We start from the raw sequence: 18,865 nt of genomic DNA on the forward strand, positions 1-18,865 counted from the left end.
GTACAGAACCTTGGGCCGAAGCACTTAGACCTTTCGGCTTTTTTGTGCTCGGCTCTCTTTCTTTTTCTTTCTCCTCCTCATCCTCATCGTCGTCGTCTGGGCGACTAGTGGATGGCTTGAGGTAGTTGCACCTTCGGGCTTCCTTTTGGCTGCCCTGGATCCTTTCGGGGAAGCCGGCGTATGAAACGTAAATCATCAGTTGATGATAAGTTGAGACGACCCCTTGGATCTCGTGAATTATGGGTCTCCCCAAAATCACGTTGTACACTGAAGGAGCATCGATGACCAAAAATTCAGTCATGACGTTCCTAGCTGCTTCATCGCAGCCGATGGTGACATGAAGTAGAACCTTCCCATCAGGATAAGTTGAAGCCCCATTGAATCCGGATACTGGGTAGGACACCGGCGTAAAGTGCTTGGGCTTCAACTTGATTTGATCATAGGCCTTTCGGAACAAAATATTTGCTCCGCTACCTCCGTCAACTAGAACTTTGCTGACGTCGTGGTTGGCCATCGTGGCGATGATCACCAACGGGTCCTCGTGAGGGTACGTCACCCCCCAGCAGTCAGCGGCTGTGAACGTCATGTTCGGCACCGGTGACTGGGGTGGCTGAATATCAGCATGATTCACCTGGTGGGTCAGAGCCCTGAGGTGCGCTTGGGCTCCCTCCGAGAGCATGTTCCTCCCGAGATAACATGGATTGGAGGGAATTTTCCTTCCGCAGTTTTGCTGTTCTTTCGGGGGAAGTCAATTTCTTGCCGAGAGTCTTTTTCGGACTTCTCAGCCTCTTTTTTCTCGCGGTGATCCGCGATATATTTTTTCAAGTATCCCTTCCGGACCATATCCTCGATTTGGTCCTTCAGCTGGAAACACTCTTCGGTGTTGTGTCCCGGTGATTCATGGAACTCACACCACTGATTTTTATTCTTTCGCTGATACCACTCGGGGAGTGGCCTCGGTTTCCTGTAACTCTGCTCCTCCTTCGTCACGCTGTAGATCTTAGCGCGCGGAAGAGAAAGCGGAGTGTAGGATTCATATCTGCCCGCGAAAGGAGCAGGTTTTTCCTTCTTCGACTCGTTGGCCGAAGATTGTTCCGAGGCTTTCGCTTTTCCCTTTGCCTTCTGGCCTTGGCTTTCAAACGAGGGTGCTTGTTTTTGTTTCCCTCCCCCAGATTGAGGTTGGGTTTTTGTTTTGTTCCACTCTTCAGCTCGGATGAATTTATCCGAAGCATTCAATGCCTCCTCCAAGGTCCTGGGTGAATTCACGACCATGAAGTCGAAGAACGGCCCAGTTTTGAGACCGTGCTGAAGGGCGAAAACTGCCAGCCCCTGATCCAGCTGAGAAATGCTGGATGACTCGTTGCTGAAGCGAGTCAGATAGTCTCGGAGGCTCTCGGCCTCACCTTGCTGCAGGCCCATGAGCTCTGCTGTAGTCTTCTCTCGGCGATTTGCCGTGGAAAACTTGCTCTTGAACTTGGAGGACAGATCGTCCCACCCAGTGATTGAGCCTTCTTTAACTCCCTTGGAGATCCACGCTTGCGCGACCCCCTTGAGAGTGGTTGGAAAATACTTGCACCAAGTCGCTTCGGACCTGGGGCAGAGATGCATGTGAGCCTCATATGAGGCAATATGGTCCTTCGGATCCGAAGTTCCATCATAAGTAATGTGCGACGGGATTTTAACCGTCGGCACATGAGATTCCAGTATCCATTGCTCGAATGGAGAACTGGAGGGCAGCATTACGGCTTTGCCCTTATTCCCAGCCGAAGGGACCGCGCTCCGCCCTCTCAGAGAGGTAGAAGTGGTTTTCGTCCCTGGCTGGGAGGTTTGGGCCTCGGCTACAGGGTAGGAAAGGCGGCTGTGCACGCTCCGTTCCCTATCGCCAAGACGGTCGTGAACGCTTCGGCAAGCAGTTTCTGGACGAGAGGCAGAACTGCTGCTTTTATGGGTTCTGCTCGTAGTGAGCTGAGTGGAAGACTCCCTGAAGAAGTGAGAGTTCCTGTTTCTCTCCCTCTCAGTTCTCCAGGTATCCTCCTCCCATTCGCCAAGCTCCTTGAAAGAGGAGAGTTTCCCCCCCTCCTGGCCGAGGTTCCTCCGCTGGTTTCTGGTTTGCGGAGGGGTTCGGTCGCGTGGAGGTGGCATGTTCTGGGCCTTCATGGCTTCCATGAGGACCGCTAAGGCTCTCACTACCTCCTCCGAGTTGGGCCCTGTCAAGGGTGTCCTCGGCTGAGAGCGAGAGTGGGTGTGAATGCTCCGGGATTGGCTCCGGGCATGAGATTGGGTCCTTTGAGTGGACCTGTTGTCCTCATTTGACCGAGGCGGGCTCGGTGGATGATTGGACTGGATGATAGGAGATTCGGATCTCTCTCTAGGCTCCTCATGAGAGTCGGGTCCCGCGGAGGGGCTCCTATCTCGAGGAGGAGACAGGCTAGGAGTGGGGCGTTCTAAGGGACCCTCTCCTAGTGATTTTCGGCGTTTTCTCGGAGGAGAAGCACCGTCGATTTTGTTCTTGCGATTCTTAGCCATTGAAAACTAAGATCGTGGTAGAACGATTGAAATTGGCTTAAAAGATTTTTGAAAGTCTTCCCCACAGACGGCGCCAAATTGTTTCGGGTGAAAACAATGGGACCTTGCCGAAGGTCCTATGAAGTGGTGAAGACTGGGCTCGGTCCAAGTGACGTTGGGCCGAGGATTTCCTGCACAGCAAACACACGTAAACTAGCCTCGGGGGTGTTGCCGAGGAAGGCCCCTCCGATGCTAAAGTCAGTACAATGTGTAGAGAGAAAGCTATGCAAGAGAATTAATTGCTTGAGGCTTTGTGTGAATATATGTACAAATGTAATATTGATGGCTTTTATACCTTGGCATATGTGGGAGAAGCGGGCCTTGGCCCAATTGACTTGCCTTGTGGACTGATCTTGACTTTAGCACAATTGGAGAGTTGAACCTTGACCTTGGGCTTTTAATTGGATCAGTTAATGACTAGGCCCAATTGGACTAAATTGGACCCAAACAATTTTTATATGTCTATTTTTGTACATTCATTTCACAATTGACATTTCAGTCATTAAGCTGGCTAGTTCACTACTACTAATTCTCTTCTTAATTGATTTGTGGAAAGGCACTTAAAACTCGCAGTTTCCAAGTCAAATGAATGAAAAGAGAAGATCACGTCTTTTTTTTTTTTTTTTTTTTTTTGAAACCAAGATCACGTCTTTATTTCTGTACACATATATTTTATGTAATTTAAGGCAATTTTGATGGAATAATGACCTTGTTAAACCATCCCAAGAGTCATATAAAGTCTCAAACTTTATGGGATCAGAATACAAGTGAAATGGCAGGGCATAGTAGTATGGTAAGTTTACTATTAATGGTTATAATACTGGCAACTATGGCTTTTACCACCAAATCCCAACCCCAAGTGGCCATGCCGCCTGCGCTTGCACCAACCTCGGAGTTGCCACCTGCTAAGGTGTTTAGTTTAGCATTGTTATTTCTTAACATTTCCCAACCAGATTTACCACCTACTCCTCCCATGGTGCCCCCTTCACCTCCATCTCCAATCATGGAACCACCTGAAGATGATTCCACTCCTCCAGCACCATTAGGGGTTATAAATCCAACGCCAGTTCCTATGAGCAATGACAATGATCCGCCACCGCCTGAAGATGATTCCCCTCCTCCTTTAGAAGAGACCATTCCATCTTCAGACTCAGATGGTGATATCAATGACAATCCACAACCATCTCCGGAGGTTCCACCAGACGACTCCTCTCCACCGTTGGAGGGGACTGTTCCGTCTTCAGATCCTGTGGTCGCTCCTAATCCGCCACCATCATTTTCACCACCACCAGAAGAGGATGCTACACCAATGCCACCAGAAGAGGATGCTACACCGATGCCACCGTCAGAAGAATAAATTCCCACAGACCCACAGCTCAGTTTTCTATTGAAATCTACAGTGCAGTTTCTCTACTAGTGTTCTCAAGTCTCACCTTATCAAACCATTCACCATTGTTATATACACTACTCATAGTATATTAGTATGTTTCCTGTGCATGTAGCTCTCTGTGAATCCATTCACCATTGTTATATATACTACTCATAGTACGTTTCCTGTGCATGTAGCTCTCTGTGAATATGGCATTTTTGATGGCCTGGCTTAATCAGTGGTCTTTCCCCACATCCTATCTATCTGTACTGCTATTCATTTGGTCATTTTGCTCTGATCACTAGTCACGGTTTGTCGCAACGAACGTTTCTCTACCATTTTTATTATTCCAATATGTTACTACGCAGAATTTGACGTGTACTCTTTTTGAAAAAGCAACTTATTACTTGTTCAAATTCATAATATTAATTTAGTGGTCAGGCACTAAGCAGGTGTTTTAATTTTCACCAAATTTAGAGCAAGATTATATATGTGCAAGTTTGCAACTTAATATTTGTCTGCTTAAGTAGGAGGGTGATGTATGATGAAATTCTGAAAGGGGGGGGGGGGGGGGGAAGAGATGAGATTTAACATCACACTTACAATTCAAAAGCTTACCTTCCAGAACATTAAGTACTGATATAACAGAATATTATGAGTTGATGAGTTATTTTACATAATATTTTAAGGTTAGGGACATCTTTTCAATTAAACATCTCATTTAGAGATGGGGATTAACCAAGTTTCGTTGCAAATCTATTAATAAAAAATGTTGAACTGATCGAGTTTACAGCTCTTGGTTATTATATTCTAAATCAAGTGTGCACTACAAAATCATCTAAATAAACTCCAGGAAAAAAATCAATTATATTATACTTGCAAATTGTTAAATGGAAAACTTAAAACAATTGGTAGCTTGTCCTGAAATTCTGATCAAACCTTCCATAACTCCATATTATAATGCCCTCACACACCTGCTACGAAATTTCCAACCAATTCTGTATCTAAACATAAGTCATTGTTTCTACAAATTCATAAGATTCGTGGGTTGAAATTAAATGGGGTTCAAATTTGTGGCAAGTCTCCTTTTAGTAGCCATGCTAGCCAGTATAGCCTTGACTACAAAGTCCCAGTACCTCAAGATTGTAAACGGCCGATTAATACTCTCCCTACAAAATGGGTTTGTCCAACAACCAGTGTCAGAGACCCTCCCTAGGCGACCCACAGGGATACTAAAGACTGTTGGCAGACGGCTAAGAGCACCTGTCCTCACACCGCCAGCACCTAAGCGAGCTCCAGGATACACTCAACAAGCGCCACCAACTCCCTCTTCTATCTACAGGTGACATTCATTATTGGGGATTTTAAGGCTATCATCTTCACTGTAATACAATCTTACCATCATCATTTTCTCCTAACATTTTCTGAAATTCCAAAAATGAAGAGCAAACAGCTGTCTTATGTACTGTAGTGCGTTTCTAACAATAAATGCCTGGTTAAACTAATTAAGTAATACTTCAGTCATTGTTTCTTATTACTATCAGTCAGTCACATTTCGCAACTTGTTTATTGCGATGGATGACGAAATTCCTAAGAAATGTTGATGAATTTGTCATAACACTTATTTGAAATATTACCCTCCTAAATAAAAAGAAATTATGAGGTACGAGTAATGAGTTGTTTTACATAATTTTTGAGCTTAGGGACATTTATTTTTTTAATGAACGTTTCATTTAGAGAAAAAATGTGTTGAACTGACTGAGTTTACAGCTCTTGCTTATTTTATTCTAAATCAAGTGGATACAACTACACAATTAATTAAATAGACTTCAGGAAAATTCAATAACATTATACTTGTTTGTAAAATGAAAACTAAAACAAATAAACAACTGGTAACTTACCCTGAAATTCTGATTAAACTTTCCCTATCTCCATATTATAAACCCTGATACACCTGCTACAAAATCTGTTTCTTTTATATTAAGTCCTTGTTTCTTCATTAGTTAGTGGGTTGAAACTAAATGAGGATCAAAATTGTGTCAAGTACGCTGTTAATAGCCTTGCTAGCCAGTATAGCCTTGACTACAAAGTACCTTGAGATTGCAAACGGCCGACTAATACTCTCCCAGCCAAATGGGTTTGTCCAGCAACCAGTGCCAGAGACCCTCCCTAGACGACCCACAAGGATGCTAGAGACTGTTAGCAGACGGCGAAGGCCACCAGTTGGCACACCACCACCACCACAGAGGGCTCCAGGACAAATGCAACAAGCACCACCACCTCCTCTTATCTACAGGTGACATTATTGGGGATTTTAAGGCTATCATCTTCATGGTAATTTAATACAATCTTATCATTAATTTCTCCTAAGATTTTCTGAAATTCACCATCAACTCCAGTAGACGATTCTGACGTTGAGACATTCAACGATCATCCCCACCTGAGGATGTTTAGGGAACCACCAGACTAGGATCCTACACTGAAGCCTCAACCAGAAGAATAGATTGACGACCACTGTCACCTATCTTTCCTATATTTTTCTCTGTTTTGCACTAGTCATAGTATGTTTCCTGTGTTTATATCTCCGAGAATATATTAGTTTAGATGGCCTGGCTTAATCATCTTGTTATATTTTCCTACACCCTATCTGTATTATTGCTACTCAACGGTTATTTTGCTCTAATCACTGATCATGGTTCATTGCTACGCTTTTCTTCTCTTCGTATTTTCCAATATATTACTCGTTCAACTTCATTATCTTTAGTGGTCAAGCAATAAGTAAGAGTTTCATTTTCACAAAGGTTACAGCAAGATGACATAAATCATGAACACAGAACAAATCAATGATATAATCTCCACAATTTTTTAATGGAAAACTAAAAAAGTTTAGCAGGCTGGATGTACTAGCAGTTAATCACATTTCACAATTTTTTTTAATAAGCCTAAAATCATTACCATATTTGCCAAGTTTATGGGTAGAAGACATGAGAATCCAATATGCGGTGTTTTTCCTATTGGCAGTGTTGCTACTTTTAATGGCAATAATTGTAACCCCTCAGCTGCAAAGTGTGCCCCATCCAGTCGTCCACCACCTTCACCTAGTCCTGCTGTGTCAAAAATTGGCATAACACCGAAAGTGCAATGGTTTTCGCCTTTTTAAGACAGATATGGTCCAATACTCCAATATTAGCTCTGGTCAGCATTTTTGGAGGAAAAAACAGATATGCAACATTTTTCCTTCTTTTTTTGGAGGAAAATACTTTTATTAAATACTAGACAATGTTATCATTCAATTGCATATCATCTCCATGACTCCATAAGATTTGTCTGCTTAAGCCAGGGATGATACGGAGTAGATAGTAAAAATTCTTTAATACAATGATAGCTTAACAAAGGATGGTTTCTGGCAATTTCCTATGGAGCATGAGTATTTATGTAAACATAAAAATATAAAATATAAAGAAAAAATCGAGAGGAAATTACGAGTTAATTTTGAGCTTAGGGGCATTTTTTTCCAATTAAACATCTCACTTAGTGACAGTGATTAAAGTAATTTGTGGTCAAATCTATTAAACAAAGATATCTAAGTGTTGAGCTGACCAAGTTTGCATCTCTCGCTAATTAAATTAATATCAAGTGGGTACAACGACACTATTAGTTAAATAAAGTCCTAGAAAATCATATTATACGAAGTATATACTTGTACAGTTGTACGTTGTACTTAGTAACGTGAAAGACTAAACAATGGGTAGCATGTCCTTAAAGTCTGATCAAACCTTACGTAGTTCCGTATTATAATAGCCTCACATACCTGCTATGAAATTTTAACCAGCTTTGTTTCTAATTAAAAGTCCTTGTTTCTTCATATCACAAGTTTTTGAGAGTTGAAATTAAATGGGGTTCACAAACATGGTAAGTCTGCTGTTAATAGCCATTCTAGCTAGTATGGTCTTGACTACAAAGTCCCAGTACCTTGAGATTGCAAACGGCCGATTAATACTCTCCCTACCAAATGGGTTCGTCCACCAACCAATTTCAGAGACCCTCCCTAGACGACCTGAAAGGGTGCCAAGGATTCTTGGCAGACGGCGAAGACCACCAGTCGGCGCACCACCACCACCTCAGCGAGCTCCAGTACACAATTTTTTAGCACCACCAACTCCTCCCCCTTCCCCTTGCCCTCCCCCTCCTCCTATCTACAGGTGACATTATTGGGGACTAGAAGGCTATCATTTTCATGGTATTACAATTTTATCATCATCTTCTCCAAGATTTTCTGAAATTCAGCTTATCTAGTTCAGTACATCTCACAGTCATATATGTTGCATATCTCCTTTACTTTTGTCTATCACTTTTGACCAATCATTCTAAGCCGCGGCCATCCTCAAAGTTTTTAAGGGAAGAAAAGCTATTGCCAATATTGCCGTACCCAACAGCAAGTGCTCCTTCGGGTGTATGCACATACCTTTGTAACAGGGGACTGGTGGTAGCCTATACTATCTCTGATCCGTCTGAAAAAAGTTTGTCTACTTTTAATATAACAGACATAAATTGTGATTCACATCAGCAACTCATAGTATGAAGTGGACAAAATTCCTAGACCAAAGGAGTATAGAGTTTACATGTAATTCTTGTCTTCCCCCCTGATTATTTCAGCAAAGTAACTTCATTTGTATTCCTATTTTGATTACATTATCGTGTTATTGTGTAATCCTTATTATGGTTATTTTCTTACTGTGAATTTTATACTGCTAAATGTCTGTCATTCTGTGTATCAGTTTTGGTGTGAAACAACTTTTCATTTTCCATAGCAGTATAGCATAGCAAAACTAATGCGTTTGATTACTTTGATTTCTTCAGGTTTCAATTGCTGTTCCTGAAAATCTCGTTGTTTATCATAAAGCCATACTTTCACAGCTCCAAAGATTCCCAATGTCCTCAATATAATAGGATAAATCTAACTTTTAAGGTCAAACCTTATCAACTTCATAATATATTCTTTCCATTTAACAACTTCAAGCATTACTATTGATCAATACCTATAAACTATTCCAAAATAATCTAGGCATAGATTTATTGAGATCAATCTAGAATCTGATAGTGATATAAATCTCTCTTCATAAGGCTTAGCAATTAGGTCAGTTGTGAGTCAATCCCATAAGGAATAATCAGTAACAAAAATTAGGTGAACTCAACTTAGACTTATTCCCTAAGTAATCACTTCGCAATAGAAGCGGGTTTTATAACTCTACTTGGCTACTCCTTTCCCTAAACCTGAGCATTTTCTGATAAACTATGCAAAGGATTCATGGGATTGCCAGGAAATACTTGATTCAGTGCATGTTCTTCTAGGTTTTCTTTAAGGATTTATCCATAAGTCAAATACCAAACTTCACACCACCCGCTCGATATAAGGTCACAGGGGAGTCATATACATTTTTAATATCTTGGAAAATGTAAATGATTATTTATTAATATTACCATTCAAGCAGTTTAGAAAAGTGGCAAGAAAAACAAATTAAGAAAAACACACGAGAGTAAATGTGCCAAGGTTTTTATAAAAGCCACACCCAACATTTGGGTGTAAATACACTGATTGTGTGTTTTCGTCTTGTTTTGTACATATACTGAGTGTATCAACACAAGGGTGAATCAAGTACATATCTATATTCCCAAACCTTTAAGCAGTTGGAGAGAAAACATGAAAGTTTGTTCATGGCATCCTTTATCTACCAACTCAATCAAAATACTTAGTATTCTAGAAACACCAAAACTCAAAATACATGTGTACAGTTCTACACCATGGAAACAAAGGAGAATTTAAGCAACTAAGCATCCAGGATCCAGCTATTAGTATTCAGGTAAAGTTGGAGAACAGCTAACCTGATTCTAAGCAAATCTTGTTGCTGACTGATGAAGACATGCATGATAGACAAGGAAAGTTTCAGTTCACAAATGGTACTCCAGATGGGACCCTTTGAGCATATTCTTCATACTCATCATCAAAGAACTGTCTCAAGAAAAACTCTTCATAGGGTATGCGGCCAGCAAAGAACTTCCAAACAACCACCGCAAATGCTAGGGTACAAATGGGATTCAACAGCATGATCTGAGTGCCAACTGACCAGATGAAAAAGCCGCTATAACCTGGGTGTCTCACGAATCCATAAATTCCGTGAGTTACTAGTCTGTGTTGCTCCTCATGATGAATTTTAATCAGATGCGTAAAAGCATGACCAGCTGTTACCATTGCCACTTTTCGTATGATTTCCCCAAAGACAACAATGGCAAGGCCTGAGTTGCTTATCCACCAATATTCTTTCAATCCGGGAAGGAAGGTGATCTCAAGCCAGTACTCAAGCAACGAGCATATCATTGCCACAATGTAATTTTTGCTTATCAGAAGAGATTTCAGAGTCACATTTGATCTCCCATGAATGTAGACAGCTAAAAAATACTCCGAAACATGAAAAAAGACTATAGCCACAATAAATTCAGATAATTGTCTGCAAGCAGTATTGCTGAAGATTTCAGTCATTTCTTGATGAAAAGATGGTGAAGTAATATAAGCCAATGAGGGCCCTTATCAGAAGATTCAGATCTACTTATTCAACCATGTCAATGCATTAGCATTGTTGATAGTCTCAGATCTGGGACACACTGGTAGAGATATGATACCAAGACCGAGAGTCGAGTCGAGTCACATTTCATCCCCACCTCAAACCTTGAAAACAAAAGAATGATCCTCGTTAATAATCCCACCCCATGAGCTTCATAACACACCTAAGCTCACCAGATGTAGCATACACATAAAGGCAACAATAACACGGATATATAAAAGCATCCTACTTTAGGTAAAGCTCAAGCATTCATAATCAGCACTACAGCAGCACTTTCAGCATAACAATAAGAAACTGTGTGATGATAAGACTATGCATCAATGTAGAAAGTAAACATACGGAGGACAGGAAAACACTATACATAAGACACAATCAAAAGCAACAGGTCAGATGCCTACCACATCTTTCATCAATGTACAAATACTTCCAGGAAGGGTTTCTAAAAATGGATCAAATCTCTCACTCTACTGAAGAAGGGATTCGTGTAATTGTAAAAGGCAACCATGATTTACCCTACAAACGTAGAATACAACAAAGTGATTAAATGGAATGCTCTTATGTTAAGCACAAGAACCAGCATATACAGATAACAAAACCAAGGGATCCAAGAGAATGCAAGTGAAAATTGGTGGTGAATATTTAGTCCTTCATCCCATACAATCTTCAATCACATTTTCCTAAAAACATAATGCTAGCTTAAATGCAACACCAACAATATCTCCAATACCAATAGAACATGAACAGTTTCAAATGCGGAATCATGATAAATAGAATCCACTATAACAATTCTTTTCATTGTATCAAATTTCCTCATTTTGATTCCACCCCATGTAGTGGACTGTGGACGCCAACTAGCTTAGTTGGTTAAATTCCACCCTAAGACCGAAATTTAATTCTCGTTTACATCATTTTCCCTTCGCAGCTCACTCCACACCCCAAATAATAAATAAAAATAGCTAAAATTACAAAACTTCACATAAAACTAAATCAAATATCAAATAGAACCAAAATAATGGATCAGAATTCAATTTAACAAACTACTAATCCTTAAAGTTCCATTCTTTCAGTAATTGAATGTATACTTTAAAGAATATAACTAATCAATATATGTATTCTTCAATTATAATGAATAAAGAAGACAATCTATAAATGCAGATTATAAATAATATTCAAATTATTAGTTTCAAGAATGTAAATTAATCAACAAAAATGAACAACATAATACAATTCATAAAAAAAAAAAAAAAAAAAAATGATTGTTGATGAAAAAACCTGAAGAGTGTGATAGCAGAAGATGAATCGGAGGAGAGCCACTGAGTCAAACTCCCGAGTCGATTTGACTCACTGAAAACCGGCAAAAATAATGTTTGGTTTTATTTTATTTTATTTTTTTCCTTTTTTCATTAGGATTTAGGACAATAGGCCCATAAAAAGAAAAGAGCCAACGGTCCATATAAAGGCCCATATTGTAATGGCAAGATAAAAAGGGCCATATGTTACATTTCTAGTGTTCTACATTTATAATAATAATAATAATAATAATAATAATAATAATAATAATAATAATAATAATAATAATAATAATAATAATAATAATAATAATAATAATAATAATAATAATAATAATAATAATAATAATAATAATAATAATAATAATAATAATAATAATAATAATAATAATAATAATAATAATAATAATAATAATAATAATAATAATAATAATAATAATAATAATAATAATAATAATAATAATAATAATAATAATAATAATAATAATAATAATAATAATAATAATAATAATAATAATAATAATAATAATAATAATAATAATAATAATAATAATAATAATAATAATAATAATAATAATAATAATAATAATAATAATAATAATAATAATAATAATAATAATAATAATAATAATAATAATAATAATAATAATAATAATAATAATAATAATAATAATAATAATAATAATAATAATAATAATAATAATAATAATAATAATAATAATAATAATAATAATAATAATAATAATAATAATAATAATAATAATAATAATAATAATAATAATAATAATAATAATAATAATAATAATAATAATAATAATAATAATAATAATAATAATAATAATAATAATAATAATAATAATAATAATAATAATAATAATAATAATAATAATAATAATAATAATAATAATAATAATAATAATAATAATAATAATAATAATAATAATAATAATAATAATAATAATAATAATAATAATAATAATAATAATAATAATAATAATAATAATAATAATAATAATAATAATAATAATAATAATAATAATAATAATAATAATAATAATAATAATAATAATAATAATAATAATAATAATAATAATAATAATAATAATAATAATAATAATAATAATAATAATAATAATAATAATAATAATAATAATAATAATAATAATAATAATAATAATAATAATAATAATAATAATAATAATAATAATAATAATAATAATAATAATAATAATAATAATAATAATAATAATAATAATAATAATAATAATAATAATAATAATAATAATAATAATAATAATAATAATAATAATAATAATAATAATAATAATAATAATAATAATAATAATAATAATAATAATAATAATAATAATAATAATAATAATAATAATAATAATAATAATAATAATAATAATAATAATAATAATAATAATAATAATAATAATAATAATAATAATAATAATAATAATAATAATAATAATAATAATAATAATAAAAGAAAAAAAAAAACCCTCCTTAATCTTAGGCTGTTAGAGTTGAGTTACTCATAGCGTAGAAGCAATAAATTTCTTTCATAGTGGCATGATGTTGAAATCTTATGACAAATTTTGATTTCTCAAAGTCATAGCTTAGAAGCAAGAAAATTTTTGTTTAAAAAAACTAGTAAGAGCTATATTTTACAGATTTAATCAAAAGCAATCTAGATGTTTCTCAAGGTGAGGCTTTAAAATTATCATATGATACAAAATACGGAGTAGTACAAAGCCAAGTATATGTTAATATGTACGATGTATCCAAATTGTCTAAATACGTGTAATACTGACAGAATTTAAATCCAAAACAAATTTAATCCATTCACAATGAGTTTGCGTCTAAAAGATCAACATAATTTAAAGTATGGAATAGTTAAATTATTGAAAACAATGAGATATTATTGTAATGAATATTCTCTTAGGCTACTATGTGCATTGTGCCTTTCATAATTTTGGTTTGCTACAATTTGTTGTAAGACTTTTTATCATGTACAATTTTTTCAATAAAGGGTTCTAGTTTTTCTTCCACGTCTTCAAAGTCTTGCTTCATCACGTCCACCTGCACATCATATAATGTACAAAATCAAACTTATTTACATCAAGGAAGTCAAAATTCATACAGTGACATGGTTGCCATACAGAACATAAAATCCTCTTTAGAATACCACGGTATCACCCTGAAACTTAACCAATTAAACTAGTTGACATTTATAGAAAATCATGCTCATAAATAATTAAATATGGCCTTAATAGTACGTAATTACTAAAAATATCGTACGTGTTTACCTTATGTATGATTTCTGCAGCCAAGTGAGCATCCTTAGCAGCCTCCTCTGAAACATGCTCAACGACCAAAGCTGCTTCCTTAAATTTGTTACCATCAGGAAGTTCATTAGCCACCTCCTCCGAAAGCCTCTCCGTCACGGTTGCCACCTTCTCTACCACTTCCGCCACTTGTTCTACCTCTTTCAACACTACTTCCGCCTCACCTAATGTATTTGATAATCAATTGATCATATATAATAATTTTATTCAACATCAAAAAACGAAATAAATAAAGATTGTTATGTAACGTTAAATCATGTTGATGTATTCAATTTATAAATATCAATTACCTCCTATTCTTAGAAGAGTAGTCCATTTAGGTGCCCAAAATGCTAGCAGTAGAGAAAACATAGAGCCTAAAACCATTTTTATCCTGCACACAATTAACAACAAACTCGGTTATTGTGTTTACACTTGACATCCTCATATAAATCGTATAAATCATACGTAGGAAAAAAAACATTTGTCTCATGTTTTGCATGATAACATATTTGATACAGAATATCCATAGAATATTCCCCTCCTGATATATTTTGTATGAGTATATAATCATACAAATACTTAAAACGTCGACTAGCTAAACATTACTTTTCGGGAAAAGGAAGGAGTAACATAAACGTACCACGAAACACGCCTAGCTGGTGGTGGCCGTGGTTTAGGAGAAGGTGGTTTATGTGACGGTGGTGTTGAATTTCCATCTCCTCCCCTGCATAATTAATTACGTTAATAACAAATTAAGATATATCGCGATATAAAATAGCTAAAAAACATTGGTAATTTAATTATTTGATCTTACGTTCCACCAGAAGTAGAAGCACCTTCAGCACGAACAATTCTACCTCCAGCTGATTGTACACTAACAAGAGAGCCATTATTATCTCCAATTCTTCGCCTAGAATTAGCAAAAACCGCGTTATTAGCCAATGCATTGTTTGTTTTCGCTCTATAGAGTTGAATTAGCTCCATTAAACCGCGCATTTTGTATGATCCTAGATTGTTTCTCATCCTTGCACACGTTACAAATAAGTCGCGATCCACAATACAACCAACTTTGATCTTCTTAGCCAAAACTACGTTGCAACTCGAGTTTGGTACAATTGGAAGAATCATGTAACACTCGTATTTATATGAATATAGCGTGATAATATAAAATTTGAGTTTGTATGAAGCTTCTATATAAGTAATGGCCTAGCTAGTTCGCGTGTTAAATTGGGTGATATATTAATACAGTTTACATATAATCAATTATGATGGATTGCTTTAAGGATATGCATGGCTTATGTGAAAAATTAAGCAAAAAAACTCGTAACTTGAAATATAAATTATGTTACTTGCAAGTCATGTATTGCCTAATTTGGACTATATATTAATAATCTTTCTTGCAATCTTTGTATTTCATACGTAAAATTTTACTAAAATGGAAATTTAATTTAAGTAATTATATACTTCATGTAATCATGTTCTCTCATACGGCTCATTTCTTTGTCACGTCGTTAGGAGTACTTGCGTATATATTTTTTTTGCTATCTTCTTTGAATTTTTAAAATTAGATCTATCTCTAAAATGTGATTAGAACAAAAAAATTTGGAGGAAAGGAGGAAGAAAGCGAAAATGGATAATCTCTTGTTTAGAAAGATAACAATACATATGATCGGAATGAGAAGAAACATTTATTATTATTATCTTCCTCTCCTCTCCTCTCATTATTTCTTTTTTCTTTCTTTCGAAATTCCCTACTTTAAAGTCTATAATCTACACTTTTTGAGAAAATTTTAAGGTTTCGGGGCACGGTGGCAAAAACCTTAAAACCCTAAGGGATACATCTCGGGGTCATATAATGCCGTTTGAAACCATATATGATCATTACATATTGTCATAAACGTCCGTGGTAGGCTTGAGTTTACGAAATCACTTCAAGTTGTGAACGGGTAAAATGACCGTTTAAGGGCATATAGGATGGTTCCACCGCCCCAATTGGACTCTTGGAGGGTATTAGGGACCATGGTAAACATCTCGGCAATTTTTATTTCCGGGCGAAAAAAATCAAAAAAATTACAAAATTGAAGGCTATAATCCACGCTTTTGAGGAAATTTTGAGGTTTCTGGGCACGATGGCGAAAAGCCATGAGACCCTAAGGGATACATCTCAGGGTCAAATAATTCCATTTGAAACCATATATGATCATTACATGTTGTCATAAACGTCCGTGGTAGGCTTGAGTTTACGAAATCACTTCAAGTTGTGAATGGGTAAAATGATCGTTTAAGGGCATATTGGATGGTTCCACCGACCCAATTGGACTCTTGGAGGGTATTAGGGACTATGGTAAACATCTCGGAAATTTTTATTTCCGGGCAAAAAGAGTCAAAAAATTACAAAACTGAAGGCTATAATCCACGCTTTTTGAAGAAATTTTGAGGTCCCGGGGCGCTGTAGCGAAAAGCCTTGACACCCTAATGAATACATCTCGGGGTCATATAATGCTGTTTGAAACCATATATGATCATTATATGTTGTCATAAACGTCCGTGGTAGGTTTGAGTTTACGAAATCACTCCAAGTTGTGAACGGGTAAAATGACCGTTAAGGGCATATTGGATGGTTCCACCGACCCAATTGTACTCCCGGAGGGTATTAGGGACCATGGTAAACATCTTGGCAATTTTTAGTTCCGGGCGAAAAAAAGTTCAAAAAATAACAAAATTGAAGGCTATACACGCTTTTTGAGGAAATTTTGAGGTTTCGGGGCCCGGTGCCGAAAAGCCTTGAGACCATAAGGGATACATCTCAGGGTCAAATAATTCAAGTTGAAACCACATATGATCATTACATGTTGTCATAAACGTCCGTGGTAGGCTTGAGTTTACGAAATCACATCAAGTTGTGAACGGGTAAAATGACCGTTAAGGGCATATTGGATGGTTCCACCGACCCAATTGTACTCCCGGAGGATATTAGGGACCATGGTAAACATCTTGGCAATTTTTAGTTCCGGGAGAAAAAAGGTCAAAAAATTACAAAATTGAAGGCTGTAATACACGCTTTTTGAGGAAATTTTGAGGTTTCGGGGCCCGGTGCCGAAAAGCCTTGAGACCATAAGGGATACATCTCAGGGTCAAATAATTCCAGTTGAAACCACATATGATCATTACATGTTGTCATAAACATCCGTGGTAGGCTTGAGTTTACGAAATCACTTCAAGTTGTGAACGGGTAAAATGACCGTTAAGGGCATATTGGATGGTTCCACCGACCCAATTGTACTCCCGGAGGGTATTAGGGACGATGGTAAATATCTTGGCAATTTTTAGTTCCGGGAGAAAAAAGGTCAAAAAAATTACAAAATTAAAGGCTATAATCCACGCTTTTTGAGAAAATTTTGAGATTTCGGGGCCCGGTGCCGAAAAGCCTTGAGACCATAAGGGATACATCTCAGGGTCATATAATTCCGTTTGAAACCACATATGATCATTACATGTTGTCATAAACGTCCGTGGTAGGCTTGCGTTTACGAAATCACTGCAAGTTGTGAACGGGTAAAATGACCGTTTATTGGCACATTGGATGGTTCCACCGATCCAATTGGACTCTTGGAGGGTATTAGGGACCATGGTAAACATCTCAGCAATTTTTATTTCCAAGCGAAAAAAGTCAAAAAATTACAAAATTGAAGGCTATAATCCACGCTTTTTAAAGAAATTTTGAGGTCACGGGGCGCTGTGGCGAAAAGCTTTGAAACCCTAAGGGATACATCTCGGGGTCATATAATGCCGTTTGAAACCATATATGATCATTATATGTTGTCATAAACGTCCGTGGTAGGCTTGAGTTTACGAAATCACTTCAAGTTGTGAACGGGTAAAATGACCGTTTAAGGGCATATAGGATGGTTCCACCGACCCAATTGTACTCCCGGAGGATATTAGGGACTATGGTAAACATCTTAGCAATTTTTAGTTTAGGGTGAAAAAAGGTCAAAATATTACAAAATTGGAGGCTATAAATCCACGCTTTTTGAGGAAATTTTGAGGTTTCGGGGCACGGTGGCGAAAAGCCTTGAAACCCTTAGGGATACATCTCAGGGTCATATAATTCCGTTTGAAACTGTAATCCCCCGTATTTTTAAATATATTATTAATGAAATTATATTTTATTCATAATATTTATTTGTATTTTTTTCAAATTTAATTTCAAAAGTTTCAAAATATTTTTGGGGTTGATAAACGATTTTATTACAAAGAACTTTTTATGAACCTTTCTTCAATAATTTATGTCCAACAAACAAACCAAACCCACTTTCCTTTTTTAATTGGCCCATTAATTTTATGAGGCCCAATCTTAAAACTAACCCTACACCACTCTCTCTCCTATAAATACCCCATACATCCCCAAAATTTCCCCACACAAAAGGTTAGTCTTATTTTCTTTCTCTTTTGTTTTATTAATTTGTGTAATTATAATTATTGATTATGGGTTTTGATTTTATTGTTTGAAATCAATTTAATTAGTATCAAATTGTATTTTGATGATTAAACTTTATAATTTCAGATTTTATAAATGTTATAATTTTCATATTTTGTAAATTTTATAACCTAGGGTTTTAATTATTGAAAAATCATGATTTTAGGGTTTTTATGAACAATTGATTTAGGGCTTTTATAGTAATG

The 18,865-nt window shown here is 36.1% G+C and overlaps 1 protein-coding gene and 1 pseudogene across 3 annotated transcripts; both read right to left on the bottom strand.

The window, feature by feature from the left end:
• Positions 1 to 6,796: 6,796 nt before the first annotated feature.
• LOC145620921 (protein-S-isoprenylcysteine O-methyltransferase B pseudogene) lies at positions 6,797 to 11,934 on the bottom strand (annotated as a pseudogene). Of its 2 annotated transcripts, XR_014108321.1 has the most exons (3): positions 11,827 to 11,934; positions 9,818 to 10,658; positions 6,797 to 7,086 (listed from the first exon to the last, which is right to left on the bottom strand). The product of XR_014108321.1 is annotated as a protein-S-isoprenylcysteine O-methyltransferase B pseudogene, transcript variant X2 (transcript). The 2 variants fall into 2 exon arrangements; XR_014108320.1 differs by lacking the exon at positions 6,797 to 7,086 and having other exon boundaries at positions 9,479 to 10,658.
• Positions 11,935 to 13,678: 1,744 nt separating this feature from the next.
• Positions 13,679 to 15,303, bottom strand: LOC145621538 (uncharacterized). Its single transcript, XM_081676269.1, has 5 exons — positions 14,994 to 15,303; positions 14,820 to 14,903; positions 14,488 to 14,570; positions 14,159 to 14,361; positions 13,679 to 13,931 (listed from the first exon to the last, which is right to left on the bottom strand). The coding sequence occupies exons 1-5, from the start codon at positions 15,200 to 15,202 to the stop codon at positions 13,833 to 13,835; spliced, it is 678 nt and encodes a 225-aa protein (XP_081532395.1). The 5' UTR covers positions 15,203 to 15,303; the 3' UTR covers positions 13,679 to 13,832.
• Between the last annotated feature and the right edge of the window lie 3,562 nt (positions 15,304 to 18,865).

The sequence above is a fragment of the Chenopodium album genome, chromosome 27 (assembly GCF_948465745.1).
Source record: "Chenopodium album chromosome 27, dcCheAlbu1.1, whole genome shotgun sequence".
NCBI classification, from domain to species: Eukaryota; Viridiplantae; Streptophyta; class Magnoliopsida; order Caryophyllales; family Amaranthaceae; genus Chenopodium; species Chenopodium album.

What these genes read in the sequence shown, in the direction of transcription:
- LOC145621538 (XM_081676269.1), bottom strand. Translation starts at nt 15,202, where the DNA reads ATGAGAAACAATCTAGGATCATACAAAATGCGCGGTTTAATGGAGCTA. An exon ending in CCAGCTAGGCGTGTTTCGTG is followed by an intron (nt 14,571 to 14,819) that starts GTACGTTTATGT and finishes AATTGTGTGCAG; the next exon opens with GATAAAAATGGTTTTAGGCT. An exon ending in TACTCTTCTAAGAATAGGAG is followed by an intron (nt 14,362 to 14,487) that starts GTAATTGATATT and finishes CAAATACATTAG; the next exon opens with GTGAGGCGGAAGTAGTGTTG.